The 24,299-nt window shown below is 36.1% G+C and overlaps 2 protein-coding genes across 4 annotated transcripts in view; one reads left to right on the top strand and one right to left on the bottom strand.

Moving 5' to 3' along the window:
• LOC121424754 overlaps positions 1-17,855 on the bottom strand; it is a 50,252-nt gene extending 32,397 nt beyond the window's left edge. For both annotated transcript variants that reach the window (XM_041620519.1, XM_041620520.1), the window contains exons 1-5: positions 17,755-17,855; positions 9,219-9,309; positions 5,310-5,528; positions 4,579-4,872; positions 3,659-3,797 (exon numbers count right to left, since the gene is read on the bottom strand). In XM_041620519.1, coding sequence (XP_041476453.1) covers positions 3,659-3,797; positions 4,579-4,872; positions 5,310-5,528; positions 9,219-9,272 — 706 coding nt within the window. In that variant the 5' untranslated portion in view covers positions 9,273-9,309; positions 17,755-17,855. The remainder of the gene's footprint in view (positions 1-3,658; positions 3,798-4,578; positions 4,873-5,309; positions 5,529-9,218; positions 9,310-17,754) is intronic.
• Positions 17,856-18,389: 534 nt separating this feature from the next.
• On the top strand, positions 18,390-24,299 carry LOC121424755. Of its 2 annotated transcripts, none has more exons than XM_041620523.1 (4): positions 18,390-18,942; positions 20,164-20,277; positions 20,539-20,595; positions 21,221-24,299. In XM_041620523.1, exons 1-4 carry the CDS (start codon positions 18,777-18,779, stop codon positions 22,246-22,248), a joined length of 1,365 nt encoding a protein of 454 aa, XP_041476457.1. In that variant the 5' UTR covers positions 18,390-18,776; the 3' UTR covers positions 22,249-24,299. The 2 variants fall into 2 exon arrangements, with proteins under 2 accessions (XP_041476457.1, XP_041476456.1); XM_041620522.1 differs by having other exon boundaries at positions 20,536-20,595.

Below are 24,299 nucleotides of genomic sequence, written 5' to 3'. Positions count from 1 at the left end.
GTGTGTCTTAGACATCTTCACCTCAAGACCAATGTGTGTGCCAAATTTCATGAGAATCGGTTAAAAACAGGAAGTGGTTCTAACTGCAAGATTTTTACCTTATTTTTTGCAATAATACACTGTTACCATGGCAACACAATTTCCAACACATGCAAAAAATGTGTCTTGCACACCTTTCCCCCAAGACCAAAACATGTACATACACACCAACATTCAACCCCCTCCACCGTCACCCTTCGGCTTGGTTAGCATCTTCATTCAGATATTTGGTGCATTGAGGTGCGAGGACAAACAGAAGATCTGTTCAAAAAGGGTCTGAATTCAAGAACTAATCCAATGCAAAATAATGCACTGCTATTGAGTTTTGCACTAGCGCTAGTCTATATATCAGACAAATCTGAACTCATAAATTCTGACATTTTCACCCATTTTTTTCACTGTTCCTGCAGCCAGATTTTTTGGAGCATACCCCATTCTTAATTCTTATACATAAACAAAGGTCTGGAGAAAAAATCACGCTTTTGTCCACCGTGTCCACATAATTCCGCTAACTGACCAGACTATATTCGGAAAGTTTGAGACTTTTAGTATGTTGTACTAGGGACCTTACAGAAATGCATTGTGATAAAAAAAAATCTGTTGCAATTTGTTCCAAGTTTGGTCAAAATTTGGGCGAAAATGACTGGGCTATATGTCCACTTTTTATTAACTAGACCAATAAACATACAGAGATATGATGGTTATTCAACAAAAAACCCCAACATGGCCAAAAATCATTGACCTTACATGACCTTTATCATGTGACCTGAAACTCGAACAGGATGCTCAGTGATACTTGATTACTCTTATGTACAAGTTTCATGAATCAGATCCATAAACTTTCAAAGTTATGATGGTAATTCAACAGATACACCCAATTCCGTGACCTGAAATGTGCACAGGATGTTCAGTGATACTTGATTACTCTAATGTCCAAGTTTAATGAACTAGACCAATAAACTTTCAAAGTTATGATGGTAATTCAACAGATACCCCCGATTCGGCCAAAGTTCATTGACCCTAAATGACCTTTGAGCTTAATCATGAACTTGCACAAAATGTTTAGTGATGCTTGATTACTAATATGTCCAAGTTTCATAAATCAGATCCATAAACTTTCAAAGTTATGATGGGAATTTAACAGATATCCCCAATTTGGCCAAGTTCATTGACCCTAAATGACCTTTGACCTTGGTCATGTGACGTGAAACTCATGCAGGATGTTCAGTGATACTTGATTAACCTTATGGCCAAGTTTTATTAACTAGGTCCATATACTTTCTAAGTTATGACGTCATTTCAAAAACTTAACCTCAGGTTAAGATTTGATGTTGACACCGCCGCCGTCGCGTCGGAAAAGCGGCGCCTATAGTCTCACTCTGCTTCGCAGGCGAGACAAAAATAGTAGGGGGGACATTTCATACTGTGTCCCCCTACTTATTTGGGCATGGGGGACACATCCCCCCTTAGATTTCCGTCCATGATCATTTCAAAGAATGTATATTTTTAATGCATGCAGTATAATACCTACTTTTTTCCCTTATGCTCAGGGGTGGTATTCTGAGATCCATTTTATCTCAGATAAAATAAAATATTTTATCTCCGTTAAAATCAGTGAGATAAAATACCCTTAAAATCTCTCCGAATTGGTATTCTGAGAACCATTTTATCTTCATTTTATCTCTGTAAGACACACCTATTTTTTAATCAATATCCAATTAGAAACGCGCTTTTATAGCTCTCTCATATCACTCAACCAATTAAAATCCATTCCACCAGGTGTGGCAAAGGGGTGAGATTGCGTCAATTTATTGACTTCAAATACGCTTGCACTATACGCTTACGCGTCTTTACGGAGATTTCTTTTTAACAAAAAGGACAAAACTCTCATCTTTTTTCGAAGACTTTATCCCATCTTTTCAAGCATCATTTCAAAGACAATATTAGTCAAGAAAAGTCTTATGAAATACTCTCTGATTGTACAGGAACAACGTTAAGGTGTTATTCTCATTAAATATATAATTTTTCTTCATTTTCATGTCGCCATTTGGGGTTACTTCTCCTAGAAATATTGGTGAAATCAATGTCGCAGAGATAAAATAGCCTCTACCCTCTTTTAAGTTTATTTTATTTTTTCTTCAAAGTAACATGGGCGCAAGCACATCATCTGCGTTGCAATGGCCAGATACGCAATGGGTATGTGTACGCAGGCATTGTTGTTGCGTATCATCTGTAGATACGCAAGATAAAATTTATACGCAAGATAAAATCTAAAATTTTATCTGAGAGATAAAATCTCATCTCAGAATGCCAATTTCATTTTAAGAGATAAAATGAAATATTTTAAAGATAAAATGACCTCAGAATACCACCCCTGATCACTATCTCTTTCTCTCTCCATATGAAAAATTAAAATATAAGAAAAACAACTTCACAGAAACACCAAAACAAATTAACAAGAATGGCAACTGATAGATTTCCCAAATTCAGACAAGTAGCAAATAAGTGGTCACACTGAAGTATTTTTATATTATTACTAATTGTTGTTTTTCAATTGCTTTCATGAAATGAAGAGGAATATCCCAATGTTGTCTTACTCTTTCAAATCTCTATAGAATCACTCTAAAATTTCTTATCACCACACATCTACTGAGCAGCCATTCCTTGGGCATGCTGGACAAGCCTAAATTCCAATAATTTAATAACATCATTCCTCTTTTATATAGCATAATCTTTTCTATATTTAACCTTAAATCTCCTGGGGTATTTTGATTCATTCCGGGGGGAGACCATTATGGCCCCCCTTATTATCTCGGCAGCGGATTGCGCGATTACAACAAAAATTTGCATAATGGTAAATAATGAAGCAATCTACGTAGTTGCATTGGTAAATTTCACAGAATTCATATATTTTATATGGATATATTATGTTAATTTATTTATGAAATCATACTTTTTGCTCTGATTTACTAAATAAAGGTCCAAGAATGCTATTTTTTGTGAGAATATTCTTTATAGCATTTCTAATAATTTTGAATGAAAAAATTCTGGTACCAAGACCGATTTCTTATGAATTTTATTTTTTTTATTTTCATATGTTTTTCTTTGTTTTTTCCACGGAAATCGTTACAGACTTAATACTGATCATAAACAAGACAAAATTAATTAAACTTAATTAGTAAAATTAGAAATGATACATTTATGAATTTTTGCTAAATACACAATTTGCATTGGATTTGTACATGAAATCATGTTTATGAGCAATTTTGGGTCTGACATGCACTTACCTAATGTTGCATAATGTCGTAACCTCGTACCCGAGTGTCATAAATTTGGTCTCAAAATTTGCACGACTTGAAAGTAAAAAGTCAGAGAGCGGTGAGGTCAAAAAAATTTGCGCAGCAGATATATCACAAAAATTGTCAAGGGGCAGGGGGCCATTATGCCCCCCCCCCCCCGGAGAATTAGGGTCAAAGGCAAGGTCATTCCTTAATGGGGGTAAAAAAAGAGAGAAAAAAAAGCACAATGAGAGGGGGGTCGAGGTTAGTCAATATAGCATCCACATCCATGGATGTCCTTTGGGTTAAGCATTGTAAAGAGTTAATACAAGTAAACTCACCCTCATCTGTATCTGTTGCTAGCACAATGACTCTACCACATAACGTTTTATATTTCCATATCTTAAGAGCTTCAACAAGTTGATTGGTAGAGTTTCCCATCAAAGCCTGCCAATCTAAAAATACAGCAGGTACTTCAAACTGAAAAGAGGATGAAGTCAGGATAAAAGATGTGATCATCTGCACTTTTAAGATCATTTTCATTACTATCATCACTATCATCATCACCATCCCCATTATTTTCTTGGTAATATAATTCTTCATAATTATCGTGATCATCATCATCATTCTCACTATTATCATCTTCTTTATTTTCATCACCAACACTATCGCTATCATCATCACCATCATTTTCATTGCTATCGATATTCATCAGTCATCATGATCATCAGCATCCATTTTGTCATCACAATTATCATCATCGTCATCAATATCATTTCCATCCCAATCACCATTATCACCAACAAACAATTTCATTAGCCCATGGATGAACTTCCTCCCTCGAGTTTAAAATGGGCATCACTGAGGATTTTTTTAAAAGTCAGTACATAGGAATGTGAACAGCAGGGTTGTAAGCAGGCTTCCCTGGGGGACCCCAATGATGGGCATAGATACCTTTTAAGGGTTCAAAAGGGACTGAAATATCACCTAGTATGAGCCAACATGTTATCTGTAACCTGAAAGAGTGGTATCCTTGTATACTATTGGCAAGTTCACAATAGTCAGGCTGTACTATTGACACAGTGAACCAGCTGTATGCTTCTGGACCCCTAATTTATAAAACATCTGATCTACATTTATAAGGTATTACAAAACAATAGCAACAACAACCAATCATGCAAAAGAAAATGCAATGACTGCCTTCACTTTATCAATTTCAACATAAACTTTCAGCACAATCTTCCACCATATCCTACTGTACCTTGTAATTTGTTCTTGGCTGAAGACTGGTCTCTATCTCTTTGATCTGGTGCCATCCCTCACTCTCATCCAAAGCATCTAAACCTGCAACATGCTCACCACTCTCGTGAAGAAACCACTTGTGTATTCTGGCTTCAGTGTCGGACAGGTCCACAGTAGAAGCTAGGGACCAGAAATGGCCAGGTCTGTTGTCTCCCTTTGAGAAGTATTCCGCCAAGACCCACTCTCTTCTCCACAGACATTCAAAGGCATCTCTAGGCTTGCAAACATGGCAGATGAACTTGCAGGAAGGGAGCTATTGGACCCATTAAAAAAAATCAGATTGGTCCTTGATGTCTATGCATTTAAAGCATTTATTTGACTCTTCACATACATGAATGCTTTACCAGAAGAATAGTTTTCTACAATTGATCGATGGATGAACACATTTTCTTAATGTATTAACCTCAGACAATACTAAAACGGGCACTAAAACTGTTTTAATTCAAATTTTGGCAGAGCATCAATCAATGGTATAATGGTTGTTAAACTTATAAGATTTGAATGTTAGAGTGATCATCCAAAATAATTCAAATCATTGAGCCTTTACCAAAGCTTTTGACATGCATTAGAAATGCTTGAAGTTTTACTCACAGAAACATCTTTCTCAGTCAATAGGCTCAATAAGCATTTATCCTAGACATCCGGCAGTGATGTGGGTAGGGTTCTCTGAATTCTCTACTGAGTACTGACCTTTGCTTTAATACTCTGCATGCATGACTGTCTTGTCTTCCTAGACCAGTTCTCGTCATCGATCACCACACCCTTGCCATGAATGCCCTCTCCAAAGTTCTTTAGAAGATGAAGGACAAAATGCCTTAAGCCCCGGCTTGGATTGGCCTGGTAGAACTCGCTTGCAGACACTCTCTCATGGGATGATTTCAAATGATGCTCATAGTAACTTGTTTTACCCTAGGTATAGACAGCAAGCAAAAAGAAAGGGGTACAGTACTCCAGGCGGAAAAGAATATCTTAATAAATAATACATTAGAATTCAATGAGCAAAACACTGTAAATTTCATCAAATTCTGATGACAAAAACAAATTTATCAAATTTTGGAGTTTGGCAATATTTTGTGGAAACAGCTACAGTTCCGTGCAAGGGGTCACGATGCAGGTTTTTTTGTCATATCCCCACTTCCCCTTTTTTACTTTATTTTACCACATGAAATAAAAATGTTTAACATATGAAGGAAAAAAAAAGTTTCAGTAACACATTATTTATTTCGAATTTTACCTACTTTTAGAAAATTTGAATCAATATAGATCTATATAAATTCCAGAGATGCCAACTTTTGGAAATCAGAATTAGGGAGGATTTGCAACCGCCACCAAATTATGTGCGCATAGCGCACATCTCGAGCGCGGAGCGGTCGACTCTTGCGGCCGGGGTCCAGGGCCCGCCTTAGGGCCCTGGAAGCTCTGGGTTTCTAGATGCTCTCTGGTGCAATCTGACCCTTATTTGGGGCATTTCACATGTTTTTAAATAAACATTGTTCCCACTTTTTTAACATAAAAAATATGCATTTTTACATGTAAAAAAAATGAGGGGACAAAAGAAGTAACTGTTCAACAATAATAATGAGGAATTATCACTATCGGCTATAGGCAGGTTATGTTCCACTATAAATCCAGTAAGAAAAGCTTAGCGCTGGTCCCTTGCTTGGTGAAATAAAGACGACAGGGTACTACTAGCTAGTGGAGCTCGAAGATCTTGTCATCGCAATGTCCGTAGGCCTATATGCCGTTTGCTCCCGAACGAAAGTGCTTCCGAATCATCACGACGTAGTACCGGTACGACCTCCCTGCTTAACTGAAATGTCCACGCTGCAAATTGCGCAAAATGCATGGTAAATTCCTCTTTCCGACTTCCGAACACACAGGTACTGGAGACTGTATTCAGTCTTATACTTCTGAGACCATTTCTTGGTCTTCTTTTGTTGATTTTCCGCCATTTCGTGTCATTATCAACCCATCAAGACGCCGAAATCACACACCGATATTCCACCGCACGACTCAACAAATCCAGTGGCCGCGAGCGTACACGCCTCGCGAAGCTAGCCGGGCCTACCGGCCTGGTGCACAGTGGATTCCCGTTGGGCATATCACATGCACCAGCTTTTCGCTGCTCCTTATTTGTCTACTTTTCACACAGAATTTAGTAGCAGCGAACGTAATGGAGTTACGACATGCTAAAGTTAGCAGACGATACATGTCCTTCCAAACCAATTTGATCAATGCAAAAAAATCGTAATTTCGGGAGGATAAGGATGGTAATCGTAAGGGCGGGAGTTGGGATGAATTTTCGGGAGCCTCCCGATGAAATCGGGAGGGTTGGCATCTCTGAAATTCATGTCAGGTGGGTGGGATGTGACAACATTGACCCATTTGTTAACTTGTAGATTCATGAGGGTATGCATGGAACTGTTTCACCGACAAACTTTTAACTATGCATCAGGCCGATACTCTCATCTTTTTTCGAAGTCTATTTTGCATCTTTTCTTCAAGTATCATTTCAAAGACAATTTTAGTCACAAAAATTCTCATGAAATAATTCCAGATTGCACAGGATTAATATTAAGGTATTATTCTCGATAGATATATTTGTAGGCCTAACATTATGAATGATGCGCTTGAGCATGTATTACACCTCCGAAAGGGACTTGGGTGTTGTAATTGATGATAAACTCAGCTTTGAAGAAAACATGCAATCAAAGATAAACAAGGCCTACAGGCTTATGGGCTTGATCAGATGAACTTTTGTTTATCTAGACAAAGATAACTTTGCTTTGTTATATATCTTATTATAAGTCTCTTGTCCGACCACAAGTTGAGTACATATATATATATATATATATATATATATATATATATATATATATATATATATATGCCCACGCTGTGAGGTACCCTGTACTGAAGAAACATATACATGCATAAGAGAACGTAAAAAGAAGGGCAACAAAATTAGTCCGTGAATTAAGGAAGCTTTCCTATCCACAACAACTAAAACAGTTAAAAATCCCAACTCTGGCGTATCCAAGAGTTAGGGGTGATATGATTGAAACATATAAACACTTTATGATCAATGTACAAAACTTAATGTACAAGAAAAATATAGTATTAGGAAACACACCAGAGGTCACAGTAAAAAAAAATGTTCATACCAAGGACAAAGACCCATAAATATAGGAATTCTTTTCATGTTAGAATACGTAAGACATGGAATAGCCTAAATAATGATGTTGTCACTGCCCCATGTGTAGTTTTGAAGCTGCCCTAGATAGATAGATGCTGGAAAAATGAGCCAATAATTTGACTACGAAAGCCCTGTTCCCGGAAGTGAGCCAGCCATCTTGAGGAAAACCTAGAACTGAATACAGAGGCATAACGTGCCTACATTCAGAAACTTCCCTAAGTATCCTTGGTGGTATAGGCCTACCCAGTTGTTGTGTGTCCGGACGATCAATTTTAGAAAGTCATTTGGCAAAATTTACAAGCGAAGTTTTAGCAATTATTAATACAAAATGTTAGGAAATATTATTGAGAACAAAATAGAGGATGACAAAAATATTGAATTTATAGGCCAAATCGTGGTTTTGGGAACCACTCGTAGATTTGTGTACGCGCACTTGTGTATGGCAGTGAGTCCAAACTTCGCGCGTGTCCAAACTTCGCGGACGGTCATTATCTCCAAAACTAGCCAATATCCTTAAAACCTGACATCCTCAATGTGAAAAGCGACCTAAAATTACCCTTCGCTGAAAGTTTCTTTAGGATTAGTCCAGTATTCATGAAAATATTGGCAAAAGATGGCAAATTTGTCACCGTTAGCGCCCGTTTTGAAGAAAGCAACAAGCATCACGATATCACCATTTTACAAGCAGAAATCATAAAAAATGTGAGTTAAATGTGGTACTAACCGATTCCATAGCATTTTGCCATCAATCTGATATAAATATTTCACTTTTTGAGCTTGAGTCTTTGTTAAATCTCCACAAAAGCTTTGGTGCGCGAAGTTAGGTCACACTTTTTCTGAACGGTTTTCCAGCACAGCCCGCATTCGCCGATCGGAATAGAATTTTGAGATCGCCATACCGGCGAAACCCAGTGACCTACTTTACATTTTCGTCCATGATTTTATAGTTTACGATCTTGCCGTCAATGTGGTTACTATTTCTTGAATTGGTTTTGTATAAATTATGAATAATTTGTGGACAAAATTAAGCCTGATGAATATTTTTGAAAAGTGCGCGAAGTTTGGACACCCCATCATACAAAAAAGGTCAAAGTGAATGGAGGTGGAAATGAAGCGAATGATGGGGAACCGTGCGTGTGACTGAGTGAATAAAGCGCTGCTGACTATGAAGTGAACGCTGGTTCCCAATATCACGATAATGGCATGCCAATTTATATTCATAGTGTAATCCGGAGACAAAAAAAAGGTTTCAAAAATATAAAAAGTCCGGACACCAAACCCCCCCCCCCACCCTTAGTCAGAAGCCGCGGCCGCGGCGAAGCCGAAGGAAGTCCCGACCGTGTTTTGGAAAACCCGATAGGGCCCTAGCCTAGGGCTAGGCTGGCGCCTAGATGCATGCTTACACTGAATGGAGGTCCACACAAAAAGATGACTTCTTCTAAACTAACTTCTTCCATACAGGATCAGCAGCTGCATGCAATTCGTGATAATTCGGCAAAATCGTGATATAGGCCCCGCTCGAGAAACACTTGTAATCGATTATACTACCTCAATATCTAGGTTGCTAACTTCAGCTCACTATATATACTCGTGATATAGGCCCCGCTGCTGTGTTGAACGGCTTGGAATGTCCGTGCGCGGGGCCTGTTTCACGAGTATAGTACTATAACCGTTATATAGGCCCCGCACTACTGCACTTCAGACACTCCAACACAGTAGCGGGGCCTATATCACGAGTATATATTAAGCTTGCATCCTAAGATAGTCGCGAAACAGGCCCCGTCCAATGTGCTTATCCCAGCATTCGCACGTGTGTGGGGCTCGGATGACGGCTATATAGTATACTCGTTATCGAGGCCCCTTACACTGTTATGTAGTGGAAAATAACGTGGTCGTGGGGCTTGTTTCCCCGGGCGGTGGTCGATGAGAATTATGACGGGCGGCGCCCCCTCCCCCCTCTCTAATTTGTTAATCCAAATAAACAAGGAAATTATATCATGGGCGGTGCCAGTTTTTTTTTGGGGGGGGCTCCAATTTACTTCTTCAGAAATCTATCTGTCGATTTACTTATGTGTGAATATAGTTTTTCATTATTCATTCATTAACTATTTGTATTGATTAATGTATTCATTAATCATTTAATTTATTTGTGTTTAGTGTTTTTTTCTTTTGTGATCTATTTGTATTGATTAATTAATGTATTCATTAATCATTTAATTCATTTGTGTTTAGTGTTTTTTCTTTTGTGATCTATTTGTATTGATTAATTAATGTATTCATTAGTCATTTAATTTGTGTTCAGTGTTTTTTTCTTTTGTGTTATATATATATGGAGAGAGTCAGAGGTCGTTTTTAATTTTTTTATGCGGAAGTTCATTTATTTCAATTTTTTTATTGATTATCTATGTATTTATATTGATTAATAATGTATTTATATTTTTTCATTTAACTATTAGGTTTCATTTTTTTCTTTTGTGATGTAGAGAGTCAGAGGTATCATTCGTTTTTAATTATATCTGTGCGTGAAATTTCGTTTATTTATTTATCAATCTATTTTAATTGATTAGTATATTAATTATATTCATTAAGCATTTAATTTGTTTTCAATGTTTTATTTTCTTTTGTGATATAGAGAGTCAGAGGTATCATTCGCTTTTTAATTCTTCGTAGAAGCCCATCTAATTTATTTTTAATTGATTAATTAATGTATTCATTAATCATTTAATTTATTTTTGTTCAGTTTTTCTTTTGTGTTATAAATATGGAGAGAGTTAGAGGTCTTGTTTAATTATATTTATTTGCGGAAGTTCAGTTCTTAAATCTATTTTAATTGATTAATATATATTCATTAATTATTTAAATTATTTGTTTTCAATGTTTTATTTTTTTGTGATAAAGAGAGTCAGAGGTATCATTCATCTTTAATTATTTTATGTGCGGAGTTTATTTATTTCAATCTATTTTAATTGATTATCTATGTATTTATATTGATTAATAATGCATTCTTATTTTTTTCATTTAATCTATTTGTTTTCATTTTTTCTTTTTTGATGTAGAGAGTCAGAGGTATCATTCGTTTTTAATTATATCTGTGCGTGAAATTTCATTTATTTATTTATCAATCTATTTTATTAATATATCATATTCATTGATCATTTAATTTATTCGTTTTCAATGTTTTATTTTCTTTTGTGATATACAGTGCGTCCCAAAAAAAACTATACACTTTTGAAATGGCTGCCAAATAAAAAATGTAGCACTCTGGGGGAAAAGACTTATAGACATGGAAAGCCAATAAAGTCAACTTTCAAATGACACCAAAAAGTTGGAAAACTATTCATGCTTGAGCGAGCACTGACCACTGAAACAAAGGGTATGAAAATTAGGGTGGGCCGGAATTAGCCTTCCAATTTCTTTCAGGTTTTTATGTTTGGTACTTGCAAAGTTGAGGGTTATTTGGTGAATTAAAGATCAGATGTGATCAGTATGTTGTTTGTGAAAATTTAATGCGTTATTAAATTGAAATTTAATGCATGAGTGATCATGAATTGCAATTTTTAGTGCAGCATTTTGTCTTTATCATGTGGATCTCAACAATGTGTTCATGACACTCAGGAGAAGAGGGGGGACTCAGGTAGGTGAAGTACATTGATGGGATAAAGGTCAACAGAACATTTAGCAACCCCTTCCTCCATCTCTACCCCCTCCCCCAACTTCTCTCCTCCTGAGAGACTAAGCTTGGCTAGGCTGGGCAGGAATTAGCCTTACAGTTTTCTTTGAGAGGCTAGTCCTTTGGAACTTACAAAGCTAAGGGTGTTATGCTATTTATGAGTGAGATAAGTTATGGTTTCTTAGGCAAATTTCATTGAGTTACTAAATTGAAATGTAATGCATGAGTGAACAGGGATTAAGATTAGTGTAGCATATTCATCTTGTGGACCTCAGAAGTGTGTTCGTGAGAGTCAGAGTAATGTGATGGTACCTGTTACAAGCAAGAGGGCGAGATATGCTAAGACTTGGTTAAAACCGGGCATTCCTCTTCTTTTTGTCCTTTTACAAGTTAAAAGTCATATGTACCCTCCCGTCTCCACCTCCATTTCCCAGCCCCCCCTCCCCCCCACTTTGTGTCACTTCCTGGATTGTAGCCTATTTAAAACTTAACGGCCAAGTGACCGGTGGCTGATGGTCAGTTTTTTTATTGAATGATTACCAAGAAATTTTATGATTATGATGATTAATGAAGTAATTTACTGAAAAAAATGAATGTTTGATTGATCACATTGCACATTGAATGAGTTGATTGACTAATAAATTGTTGATTAAATGATTGATAGGAAAAAGTTGATGCCCCAATTCAGAATCAATCATTAAATCAACATTCTGCTCTGGACTTCACTCGTACATGACAATAGCCATCAGTCTCTCAACAGGAGGGGAGGGTGGGGCTGAATGTTCCGTTGACCCTTATTCCATCAACAACCTTCTCCCACTGAAGTCCTATCGCACCCCCTATTCTCCCGACTCCCATGAACACATTGCTGAGGTCCACATGATAAAGTTGAAATGATGCCCCAAAAGAGCTCCAAATGATAGAGTTGAAATGCTGCCCAAAAAGTGTAATTTATGTTCACTCATGCATTAAAATTCAATTTAATAATCTAAAAAAATTTACTTAAGCAACCAAAACTGGTCACGTTGATCATTTATTTATCACAACGCCCTTAACTTTGCAAGTTCGAAAGGATTTGCCTCTCAAAAACTGACATAAATTGGAAGGCTAATTCCAGCCCACCCTAATTTTCATACCCTTTGTTTCAGTGGTCAGTGCTCGCTCAAGTATGAATAGTTTTCCAATTTTTTGGTGTCATTTGAAAGTTGACTTTATTGGCTTTCCATATATGTAAGTCTTTTTCCCCAAAGTGCTACATTTTTTATTTGGCAGCCATTTAAAAAGTGTATAGTTTTTTTTGGGACGCACTGTATAGAGAGTCAGAGGTATCATTAATCTTTAATCATTTTATGTGCGGGAGTTTATTTATTTCAATCTATTTTAATTGATTAATTACCGTAATGTGTTTATGTTGATTAATAAATGCATTTACATTTATCCATTATTCATTCAATTTTTTATTTATCAATCTATATTAACTACAGTGTTTTTTTTTCTTTTGTGATATAAAGAGTCAGAACTATAATTTGTTTTTAATTATTTTTATTTGTGGAAGTTCATCTAATTTATTTTTAATTGATTAATAAATGTATTATTAATTATAGGATTTATATTTTATTTGTTTTCATTTTTTCTTCTTTTGTAATGTAGAGAATCAGAGGTATCATTCGTTTTTTTAATTCTTTTTATTTGTGGAAGTTCATCTAATTTATTTTTAATTGATTAATTAGTGTATTATTAATTATAGGATTTATTTGTTTTCAGTGTTTTTTTTTGTGATATAGCGAATAAGATGTATATCATTCGTTTTAATTCTTTTTATGTGTGGAAGTTCATTTAGATTTTTGGTCAGTCTTTTTTTAATCGATTAAGAAATGTATTTTGAACACATTTTTATGAGACCAAGACAATGTACTCTGAACAGTAGATTAAGAGAATTTCAGTTTAAAATGTTACACTGCATTGCTTACACAAATCATCACTTGTTCCGTTTTAAAATCTCACAAAATAACCTTTGTTGTTTTTGTGAAAAAGAGGAGGAAACATATCGCCATCTTTTTTTTGGAATGTGAATATGCTTGTCTGGTTTGGGATAATTGTAAGAAGATGTTTGGTTATATTTCTACCGGTAATTTAAGCTGGGAGGAAATTCTTGTAGGGGTAGAATTAAAGGACGAAGGAAAACGCTTAATCAATCACTTTTTAATCTTTGTTAAATTTTTAATCTTCATAGGGAGGGAAAAGGGTGCACATATAACCATGGATGAAATTAAAAGGAAATTTAAAGAATTGGAAGAAAGAAGGCTGGCGCTAGGTAGAGGCAAGATGTCTCTTCATTTAAGGAAATGGGAAAATCTTAATTAAAAGAATAAATAGGGAGAGTGAGGCAAAGGTATACATACGAGAGACAAAGCCACAAAACAAAATAAATAAAAACACAGAAAAAACCCAATACGGAGAATTGCAGTCCCTTCCATGTAGAGTATATAGGCATAAAGGGGAGAATGCTCCTAACCTGGGGACGGAGGGAGGGGGGGGGGGTGGGAGGTGGAACATTTTTATCTTTTTTTCTCTCTGATCATGTCATATATTTTGTTAATATTTCATTTTGTAATTGCTGAAACGCATTAGTATTAATTTCTAGTATTTTTCAAGTTTGATGTATAAGTTGTATAATTATATTGTAATGGATTTATTGTATAATTTATAATTATGTTTCAAATAGTTTGTACAAATTGTTTATAGAATCTGATTGTGTATTTTGATTTGAGAGAATATAATAAAACATCCTTTAAAAAAAATCTTAATCGAAGGTGCTCGGCCACGGAGAAGCCGTGGCCGAGTGGTCTATGCGCCTGGCTGTACATGGAAAGTCCGGGCGATCCTCGGCCACTGCACCTACAATGCTCTTTTATCCTGCATTCAAATAAATGGAAATGCTATATGCATTATTGGTAACTAGGTGTGCACTTGTGTTTAAAAAAATATAAATTTATTAATTATTTACTATATTCTTTTCTTTTTTGATATGGAATCAGGGGTATAATTCGATTTTATTTTTTTTATGTGTGGAAGTTCATTGTTATCCCTTGTTTTGGGGAAAATAAATTGGAGCCCCACCCCCCCCCCCGCATTTCTGGGCGTTGTGGCGTGCGCCTGTAATCCAAGCTGTGGGGAAGTTACAAATTGAAGCGGAGGCTCGAGGTTCGAGTCCTGGTCACGTCTTTCGGATGGTGACGTTAAAGGTCGGTCCCATGCAGACGTAAATAATCATATCTGATTGATACACGTCCGACAAAATTCAAATACACACACACATTTCATTTTGATTATTTTTTGCGGGAGGGAGGGGTTCATCAATAATCAAATTATATAATTCTTGTATAATTCCCCCAATCTTCCATTTATTCATTCATGTAATCACCTGGATGTAAGAAGTCAATATATTTTTTTTCAAATCGGCTTTTATTCAATATTGAATCATTCATCTGGCTTCGTGTGTATTATCGATTTGTATTTTTCATTCCTTTCATAAATGTACCCCCCCCCCCCCCCGCTTCCCAACTTTTCATCCATTTAAGTTCAGAAAAGAAAACGAATAGTCATATTCATTCGGGGAAGATTTGTTAATTTTCTTTTGGTTTGGTCAATTTTATTATTGCTTGAGGGATATCTACACTATATTTAACTTAATCTATATTTTACTGAGACTTACCCCCCCCCCCCGCCCCACAATTGGGGATCGGCCTTTCATTATGTATATTATCTATTTTGGGTATATAGTAGGCCCTACTTTTTTTACCCAAATATCAATTTATTCATGTTTTGTTTTTAAAAAGCTTACAATACCGTTCATTGATATTCCAGTATTTCTTCAGCTAACCTATTTCCCCATCCTGCAGTCATTTTAAAACTTAAAGGGATGGTCCGTGTTGAAAGTATTTATAGCTTAATATATAGTAGAATTCACTGAGAAAAATTCCGAAAATTTCCTCAAAACCGGATATAAAAAAAATGATTGAATTTTAAAGTAGTAATATTTTGTTAAAACAGTTGTCATGAATATTCATTAGGTGGGCTGATGTCACGACCCCACTTTCCTTTTCCTTATGTTATTCAACAAAATCATTGCTCAATTTTTTTTTCACAATATATTTGTGAATAATGCGTCTCCTTTATAGTCGCAGCAATGCGGAATATCTAATGCACTAAATCAGTTGCCAATCCAATTTTTTAAGTTCTTCGTAGAAAAAAATTGAATCAACCTAATTTTCATAATACAAAAGAACAATTGGTGATATGACGTCACCAATTTGCTAATTGAATTATGATGATGACACACCCATGACTGTTTCATCGGATTGATGCAAATTTTCAAAATGCGATAACTTTGTTATTCCTTGTCCGATTTTGATCATATTTTCAGTGTTTTGTTTATCTGAATTTTCTTTACTTGTAGGCATACAAATCATACTATTTTCTGCCCAAAGTTTATTAGCCAACACGTTTATACGAGATTCTTTCCATTACCCACTTTCTAAGTCCAGTCTGTCGTTCTTATTATATTTGTGGGACTTTTTCGGGTGATCCCTCTCAATATTTAAGCAATCGTAAATTATCACTTCACTGTTCATTAATATTTTCGGGGGGGGGGGGGATTTACGGTCACTGTTACTCATGTTGAGAGATCGATTTTCTTACTTTTTATTAGGGGTGTATTGAAGTTGATTCCAGTCTTTAAATTTTTATTCTTTTATGAGAATTGCCAATTATTTATCTTATTTGAAAATCGCATCTGTTGATATTGTTATTTTTTCTAGGTTGAAAATCAATTGCTTAACCATAATTCATTGACGAAACTGGTGCCTTATATTAGGGGTGCATTGAGGTTTATCCCCGTCTTTATAGTTATATTATTTATTTTTATTAAATAAATTTGCCAATTATAGATCATATTTAAAAATCGCATCTGTTGATACTGTATTTTTTCTTGGTTAGAAATCAATCGCTTACCCATAAGTATTAATTGAAGAAAATAATGTAGGGTGTTTATTAATTTTTGTTTAAGAGGTAAATAGAGACATATCTATTCAGTTTCTTTCTTGGTAATTTGGTGGCTCTGAAAAGAGCCGTTGTGTTTAGAGGCGAGATTAAATCTCAAGCCAAAATGACTCCTGAGAGTCATTCGAAGTCGCTGTCATCGCCTTCGCCCCAGGTAAAGGCGCCGGGTAAAGGCGCTCCTTGAGTAGTTGTTTGCCGTGGCTGGTTGACGACTGCTTGGACCTGCACCCTCCTCTTTCCTTCCTAATCTCGATGTAGTCAGCTGCACTGGCGTAAATCCGGGGGGGATAGGGGGATATATCCCCCCTCTTTTCGAGGGGGGGGGGGGGTGGCCAGTACAAACATCCCCCCCACTTTTTACTGAAGAAATGAAAAAAAATCACAAGAGATAATTGGTTTGTTGGTGAAAATTCTTCCTAAAATACCGCTTAACAAATAAAACAATAGGCCTATCATTGGATCATAAAATGCAAATAAAGAGCCAGTTCACCATTTGCCAACGAAATACTTTTGTCCTTATTATAACATTGAATTAAATTAAATGATTAATGAATACATTAACTAATCAATACAAATACATCACAAAAGAAAAAAACACCAAACACAAATAAATTAAATGATTAATGAATACATTAATTAATCAATACAAATAGATTGATAAATGAATAATAAAAAACTATTTTCATACATAAGTAAATCGACAGATAGATTTCTGAAAAAGGAAATTGGAGCCCCCCCCCCCCGGGGGGGGGACGCCGCCCGTTATAATTCTCATCGTCCACCGCGCGGGGAAACAAGCCCCACGACCACGTTATTTTCCACTACATAACAGTGTAAGGGGCCTCGATAACGAGTATACTATATAGCCGTCATCCGAGCCCCACACACGTGCGAATGCTGGGATAAGCACATTGGACGGGGCCTGTTTCGCGACTATCTTAGGATGCAAGCTTAATATATACTCGTGATATAGGCCCCGCTACTGTGTTGGAGTGTCTGAAGTGCAGTAGTGCGGGGCCTATATAACGGTTATAGTACTATACTCGTGAAACAGGCCCCGCGCACGGACATTCCAAGCCGTTCAACACAGCAGCGGGGCCTATATCACGAGTATATATAGTGAGCTGAAGTTAGCAACCTAGATATTGAGGTATGATCGATTACAATTTTTTCTCGAGCGGGGCCTATATCACGAGTATGCTAATTCGAATCTATTGCCTAGGTCGAGTTCATATTCGACCACAAAGACAAGTAAAAGGCTCAGTCAAGCCTCAGATTGAAACTCGTCATCAAAATCAAATGTAAAAATCGAATGTCGTCACGCCGCGCGCGCTTGAGTGACGTCATCTGGCACTGGATTTATTTTCGTCATCTAAATTTAGGACTATGTAAGTGGTAAGATTTGCCCCATTCATTTACGATTTAACAATTTTGAAACAATCATGAGTGAAATTTAGTTAATTTGATTCGAGTTTGAGGTTATTGTTTGTCAGGCTGCATTTATATTAACCAAAGTGCAGTGCAGTGTTTACTGTTGGCTTGTCGCTGCTGTGTCACGTTTGTTGTTGAGTCAGTCCCATTCACTCTTGTTCATGTTGGATGGGGGTCGGATGTCTGGACACTTGTCTTGGGTTGTCTTTGAACTTTTGAAACCTTTTTTGTCCTTGGAATTTGGATTGCACAAAAATATGAATTCGACAGTTGTATTCTTTTTTTGGTTTTGTTCTCTATAAATGAGTATAAATAATGGTTGAGACTTTGTAAGGGTTTACAGACATACACAGTATTGTTTGCACTAGAAGCTTTCATATATATTACTGAGGACTGCTTGATACATGCATGGACCTACCACTCTGACTGGACATTCATCGAGCAGCTCTGACTATATCCATCACAGTCGCCGACAGTAATTCGTAATCCTCTCCGCACAGCTGAAACGCATCAATCGGTCGTAAATCGTCTCACTGCGACGTGATGCAAGAAACAGCTGTTGTTTCGCTGCGCACTTAGTACAGCGCTTAGTACATCGCGAAGGGAATCAGCGAACGGAAAGGCTTTAGTCATCCGATACGTTAACATACGTCACGGACAACCATACAGTAGAACGGCTTGCTTGTCTGCTACCGTTTTTAGATTGAGATCCGATTATTTTCATCTAGAATCATGTCTACAGTACGGTACAGTACTAATCTGCAAACGTCCGCTTTTTCATAATTTTTGTTCATCAAAGATGGCCTTCATTACGGAAGATTTTACTGATATTAGTGTTGAGGAATTAGAGGATTGGGGTGATCTCGTGTTGAGTCCAGAGGAAGAAGAGTTAGGAGTTTCTAATGCTAATGTCGGGAATGTGAGTGATCGGGAAGGTGAAGACCACGAACAACATGACGAAGCCGGTACGTAAGAAAATTCAAGATTCTTTATATATTGGTCAATATACGGTACGGATACAAAAACAAATTGTTTCCAATGGCTTTAATAATAAATATGCACAAAGATGAAAAGTACAATACATCGTAGCAATATATTGAAATGATTCACATGAACAATCAATAACAAAAAAAACAGACGAAGAAGAAAAAAAAATCAAACTTCAAGTTCAAGTTCAAAGAGAGAAGAAATACTGGTAGGAGTTCAATAAGGAGAAAGAAAATCATGAATACCGGGGGGTACGTTACTTTTTCGTGTTAAGATCCAACATTAGATTGTAGCTATTTTAATCTAAATCTGTCAATGACATTGAGAGTTGTCAATATCACAAAATATCTTTCATTTTTGTCCCCCCCCCCCACATAAGAAACGACTAAATTTTTTTTACGTGTTGGCGTAGATTTCATTGTAAATCAAACTTGGGCCCTACACATGTACTTTAACTTACTTGTTTTTAGCTGTGCTTGTTATACTCCTGAGGCTGAGTGAACCTGGATCATCTGTGCAATAATACTACTTTAATGTGCACCCATCTTCATAAAAATTCATGCAATAACTACTGATAATTGATATTACTCTCAAGTCAAATCAATCGATTAAAAAAATTCCTGAAATTGCTGTCTTGTCTGGAGAAAAAAGACTTTGTTGTCGTGAATCTAACTTTTACAAACAACCCAGTAAAATAGTAGGGCAGTGGGCGACTGCACCCTCAGCCTCTAGTTGATAGACAGCCAGAATCGTCCACAACTGCTTTCAATGCAAAATGAAATAATTTGGGCCAACTTATCTTATCTAAAGTTGGCCCATCAATTTTAAAGAAGATATAGCTTTTACAGCATTATTGCCAACTGGGGAAAATGTAGCTCTTGGTCTTGAAAGGATAGAAATACACTGTAGCCCCCAAATCACTTCAACCGTCGACTCTTTGTGGCAAAATAAAATAACCCCTAAAAATAAGAATTATTTCCTACTGCATGGATTGAATCATGGTATTGAAGCGTTGCAATTCTGTTCATCATGTCCCTCCATTCTTAAGTTACATGTACACGTAGAAGTTATTGCTTGAGTTGTAACTTTTGTAAATCATACGATCCATAGATGGACCTGTGCCACTGAAGGTCAACCATTCCAGTATAATTTGTGTTTAAATAGCATATTAATCTTCATTCTGTCTTTTATATGTACAGGGTCATCATTAAGTGCCAAGGCCAAGCAGACTGAACTTAAAAATGTTGCCAAGTCTAGACAGAAGTCTTCGAAGAAAAAGGAGAATCAACGAACAGCTGAAGCAAAGCCGGATGGTAATTATCAGTTTCATTTTGTTTGCCGAAATGAAAGAAATCCTGTGGCCTGTTCATGTAATCGTATATTCTTTCCATGACATGTTGAGCACTGATTTCATGGATAGTCACATACAATTTTACCCCCTCCCCCATCCTTGCCAGAACTCTTGTCATTGTTGTTGTGCATAAATGTGGTCTTCATTTGTAAATTAAAATTTTGCTATGTACATTATACTCTATAATATCCCTTATCAAATGTTCCTTTTTCACATCCAGCAGATCAGGAAGTGCAGCAGAGTGCATCCCAGAAAGCTGACAAAAAGAAACAATCAAAAGGTACTTGTATAAATGGATTAGTTCATTATTTTTGTTATTATTTTTAAATCAAGATTAAATGACATAGTTGCAGTAATCAATGAATTTCATAAAAAGTCTGTATAACTGTGGACCTACTGAACTACTCTTTTAGAGTAGTATGTAGGTCCATGGTAAAAACATGTTTAATAGTCCATGGATACACAAACTGAACTATGAGATATCATTAATTCCAAGATCAAAAGGAAATTAATTGCACTGAGATTGCCAACAAGTTATGTGCATGTGGGTCTAGGATGGTGTATTATTATTTTTTTAATACATTTTACTTTATATTTAAACACTTTCGCAATGTTTATTTTTCTAATTTCATTATCAGCAATTACACAATTTTTTCGAGAAACCTTTGGTATATTTTATTTATTTATAGACACTGGCTAAATTTATATACTAAACACTTTCGCATTAATTTTATTTAATTCTTGAATTATTATATTGAAAGCAAAATCAGCTTCCTTTATCAAGAGTCATTTTTTTAATGATAGAATCAATTTTCAATGGATGTTGACATACCTGTATAATTTATGCACAATTACATTTGAATTCTTGCTTCTAATACAATTTTTTTTTCTTAATTTCATTGCAGTATTCTTTGTACTGAGCCCTGATACTAGGAGAAAGATGGAATCAGAAGCAGTGTCTACAATAAGAAACATCCTTCAGTTGGTTTCCAGTGAAGAAAGATTTTCAGGCAAACATGGATATGGTGGAGATGTTAAGTCCATGGCACAAAGGATCCTGGCATTTGAGAACTCTGATTTGGAAAATATGAGCATGTATATGTTCAACATAATATTAGATATTGTTGCTGCTGTTGACAAGACCCCTGTTGGTGCCTCTTTACAGGAGGAAATATTCAAGAGGTTCCATATAGTTAGACTTGAAGAAAAGCATAGAGATTATTGGAGAGAGTTCTTGAATAGTCTTCGTATAGATTCGGTGGGGCGCATTGTCGGAAATTTACTCTACCAGTTCATGTTGGAAAAAGTTCTTCAAAAGACAGTCTCCTTTGTTGGAAGCCAACAGGTAAATGAGAAGGAAGCCAATCCTCGTGTTGAGTTGAACGAACGTGAACTTCAGGTACTGCGGTATGTTTCTGGATTCATCCCGTATGCTCTCTTGAAGAGGTATCGGCGTGGAAAGTCACCTCTGGCAAAGGAGTACATCAGAATTCTTCAGTCCTGGAGGGCAAGCCAGGACAAGGAGACCATGGCCCCATCCTTCCTAGCATATACCATTGCTTGGATGGAAATGCAAAATAGAGGAGGACTGTTTTGTGTGACTGATGATGTATTCAGGTTTTTCTGGGCATGTGAACGTGTTGCAAAACCATTTCTGAACAGGAAGAAAATTGGAGAACTCAGAAAGACAAACTTGAAAACTACCCTGTTCAAGTCGTGCGCCGAGGACAACAAGGTCACGCAGCAGTGGAACTCCTTGATCTGTCGGTATTCCATTAACACAGACATGAAACCTCTGTTCCATTCAATTCTAAATTACTTCACCAAAATCCGTATCACTGCCTTTGTAAAAGCTTTCAACTTGGTGGAGAAGCAAGCGAAGCGTGCCTCATCTAAAGGACAAAGAAGTCTAAGGAAAGAACTAGCAAAGTAGCGTACATGTATTTTGCTGTTTTTTCATGATTTTTGCACAGTACCATTTTACCTGTTGCCTACATGTTCATGTAAGTTTCAGCATGGACCTACCGTGGTTTCAGGATTCAACTTTGAATTTAGTGCATGTACATCTTGAATTTAAATTCCTAACGATGAGAAAGTTACATTCATCATTACTCATGTAAATTTATTTTCCTCTTGATGAAGATTGACCTGCTTGCATGTCCTCCATGTTGAATACTTATTTTGTTAAGTCAAGATTCCAATGCATAGCCTTTGATCATGCTGGATTTAGATTGTGTTTTCATCAATTGAATTAATTTTTTTCACCAAGCAAAACATTTCATATGCACTTGTATGCACCTCTTCATGTAATGTATAGATGGTCATACTGACTTTGATATGTTAGCATCCTTCATGTGGTAGAAAAGGACTTGAATTTACTGGTGCTATTTGGATTAGGATGGTGAGAAGAGTTGCAAAGTAACAGCCTAGACTGTAACATAAGAATGACAATTGAAAAATTTGAAATAAATACATGCAAATGTGCTATAAATTGGCAATACATGTACAATGTATTTTGGAATGGAACTAAGTGTACATGAACATTATGGTATGCAAAATAATAAAGTCCTTGGAGATGTCATACATTAGGTGCTTCAACTTTGACAATGTTACATGAACCACGGACCTACCACCCTGACTTAGGTCCATGCATGGACAGTAGACTGCTTATGTTGATCGTCTTAAAAAAAATCAATCACCTAAATATTTTTTTCTAGCCAAGAATACATGTAGATATTACATTCATGTGTTTGTAATTTAAGTGTACATGGGTTTTTTTAAAGCGCATTCTTTTCCAAAGTCGAATGGATTTTTGTAGTCACAGATTTGACTTTATCAGGCTAGCCTTTACAGTCCGGGTACATCTCATTCTATTTGTTAACTGGATTAATGTGCCCATAATTTTGGTCTATAGATGTTTTCTTATATTTTTGAACAGTCATTGAACTTTTTTGCACAATATCATTTTTATCTGTTGTTTCATAACAAGATGCACACTTTACATAAATGTTCTACACTTGTATGTTCATGAATATGTAATCCATTATTGAGAATTTTCCTTAGACAAAAAAAAGAGAATACATATTCTGGAAAAAAAATATTTTGAGAATGTACGTTTCAAGATTTCATTGCATTTGTAGAGTACAGAGACAGAAAAAACATTGACCTACCACCTTTAACATGTTCTTAGTCAATTTCCTCCAATGTCTAACAGTTTTCTGTGATCATGAATTTGACTTTGCCACCTTTTTGGTGGTAGGTCCATGGTGAAATCTGCATTTATAATAAATCAGTGATATAAAGAAAGTTTTATAAAAAGTTTTGATAGAAAGATTACAAAAGAACAAACCCTCAAACCACAGATGTATGTATTATGAGTTGACAATAAAATGTCAAGATTCTTTGCATTTTTATTAATGAAATAAATCGTGAATTAACAGTATTGAACTCTGATCATTAAACATGAAAATAATAATGCATAGTTATGATTTGCAAAATAAGGTAGAAAGGGGATGCATGGAATCAAGGACTAGAGGAAATGGGAGAGAGCAAAAGAAAACGTGAGAGAGAACGGCATACAATACTCTGAGAGTGCTACATGTAGTGGTATTAAGCAGACGAATGGTGAGGCATTTACATTTAACCCTAATTAGACTGGGATATTTCGACACCTAATAAGAAGACAGGGGGGCTGAATCCTTATGATCTTGGGCCGTCGATCGCGACTAAAATTGGCACACGCGTTACCCATGGCATTATCTACAAAATTGAAATATCAAATTCTGCAAAAGTCTCATTGCTCATTAATTATGCTAAGTTTGGTCTAATTGATAAAACATTTCCCCTGAAAGTGCAATTTTTGATTCACATACTCTAGATAGGCATCTAATCAAATTTGTTTCTGATGTGTTTTGTTTTCTAAATTTCGTATGAATTTCTTTGTTTTTCGACATTTTGTTTTTTCAATGGAAATTGTCGGGGACT

Source organism: Lytechinus variegatus, chromosome 12 (genome assembly GCF_018143015.1).
Source record: "Lytechinus variegatus isolate NC3 chromosome 12, Lvar_3.0, whole genome shotgun sequence".
Taxonomy (NCBI): Eukaryota; Metazoa; Echinodermata; class Echinoidea; order Temnopleuroida; family Toxopneustidae; genus Lytechinus; species Lytechinus variegatus.
This window is presented reverse-complemented; position numbering and strand designations above follow the sequence as displayed.

Coding starts and splice junctions, on each gene's coding strand:
- LOC121424755 (XM_041620522.1), top strand. CDS start 18,777: ATGGCCTTCATTACGGAAGATTTTACTGATATTAGTGTTGAGGAATTA. Junction 20,278..20,535: donor AGCTGAAGCAAAGCCGGATG/GTAATTATCAGT, acceptor TTTCACATCCAG/CAGATCAGGAAGTGCAGCAG. Junction 20,596..21,220: donor CAAAAAGAAACAATCAAAAG/GTACTTGTATAA, acceptor ATTTCATTGCAG/TATTCTTTGTACTGAGCCCT.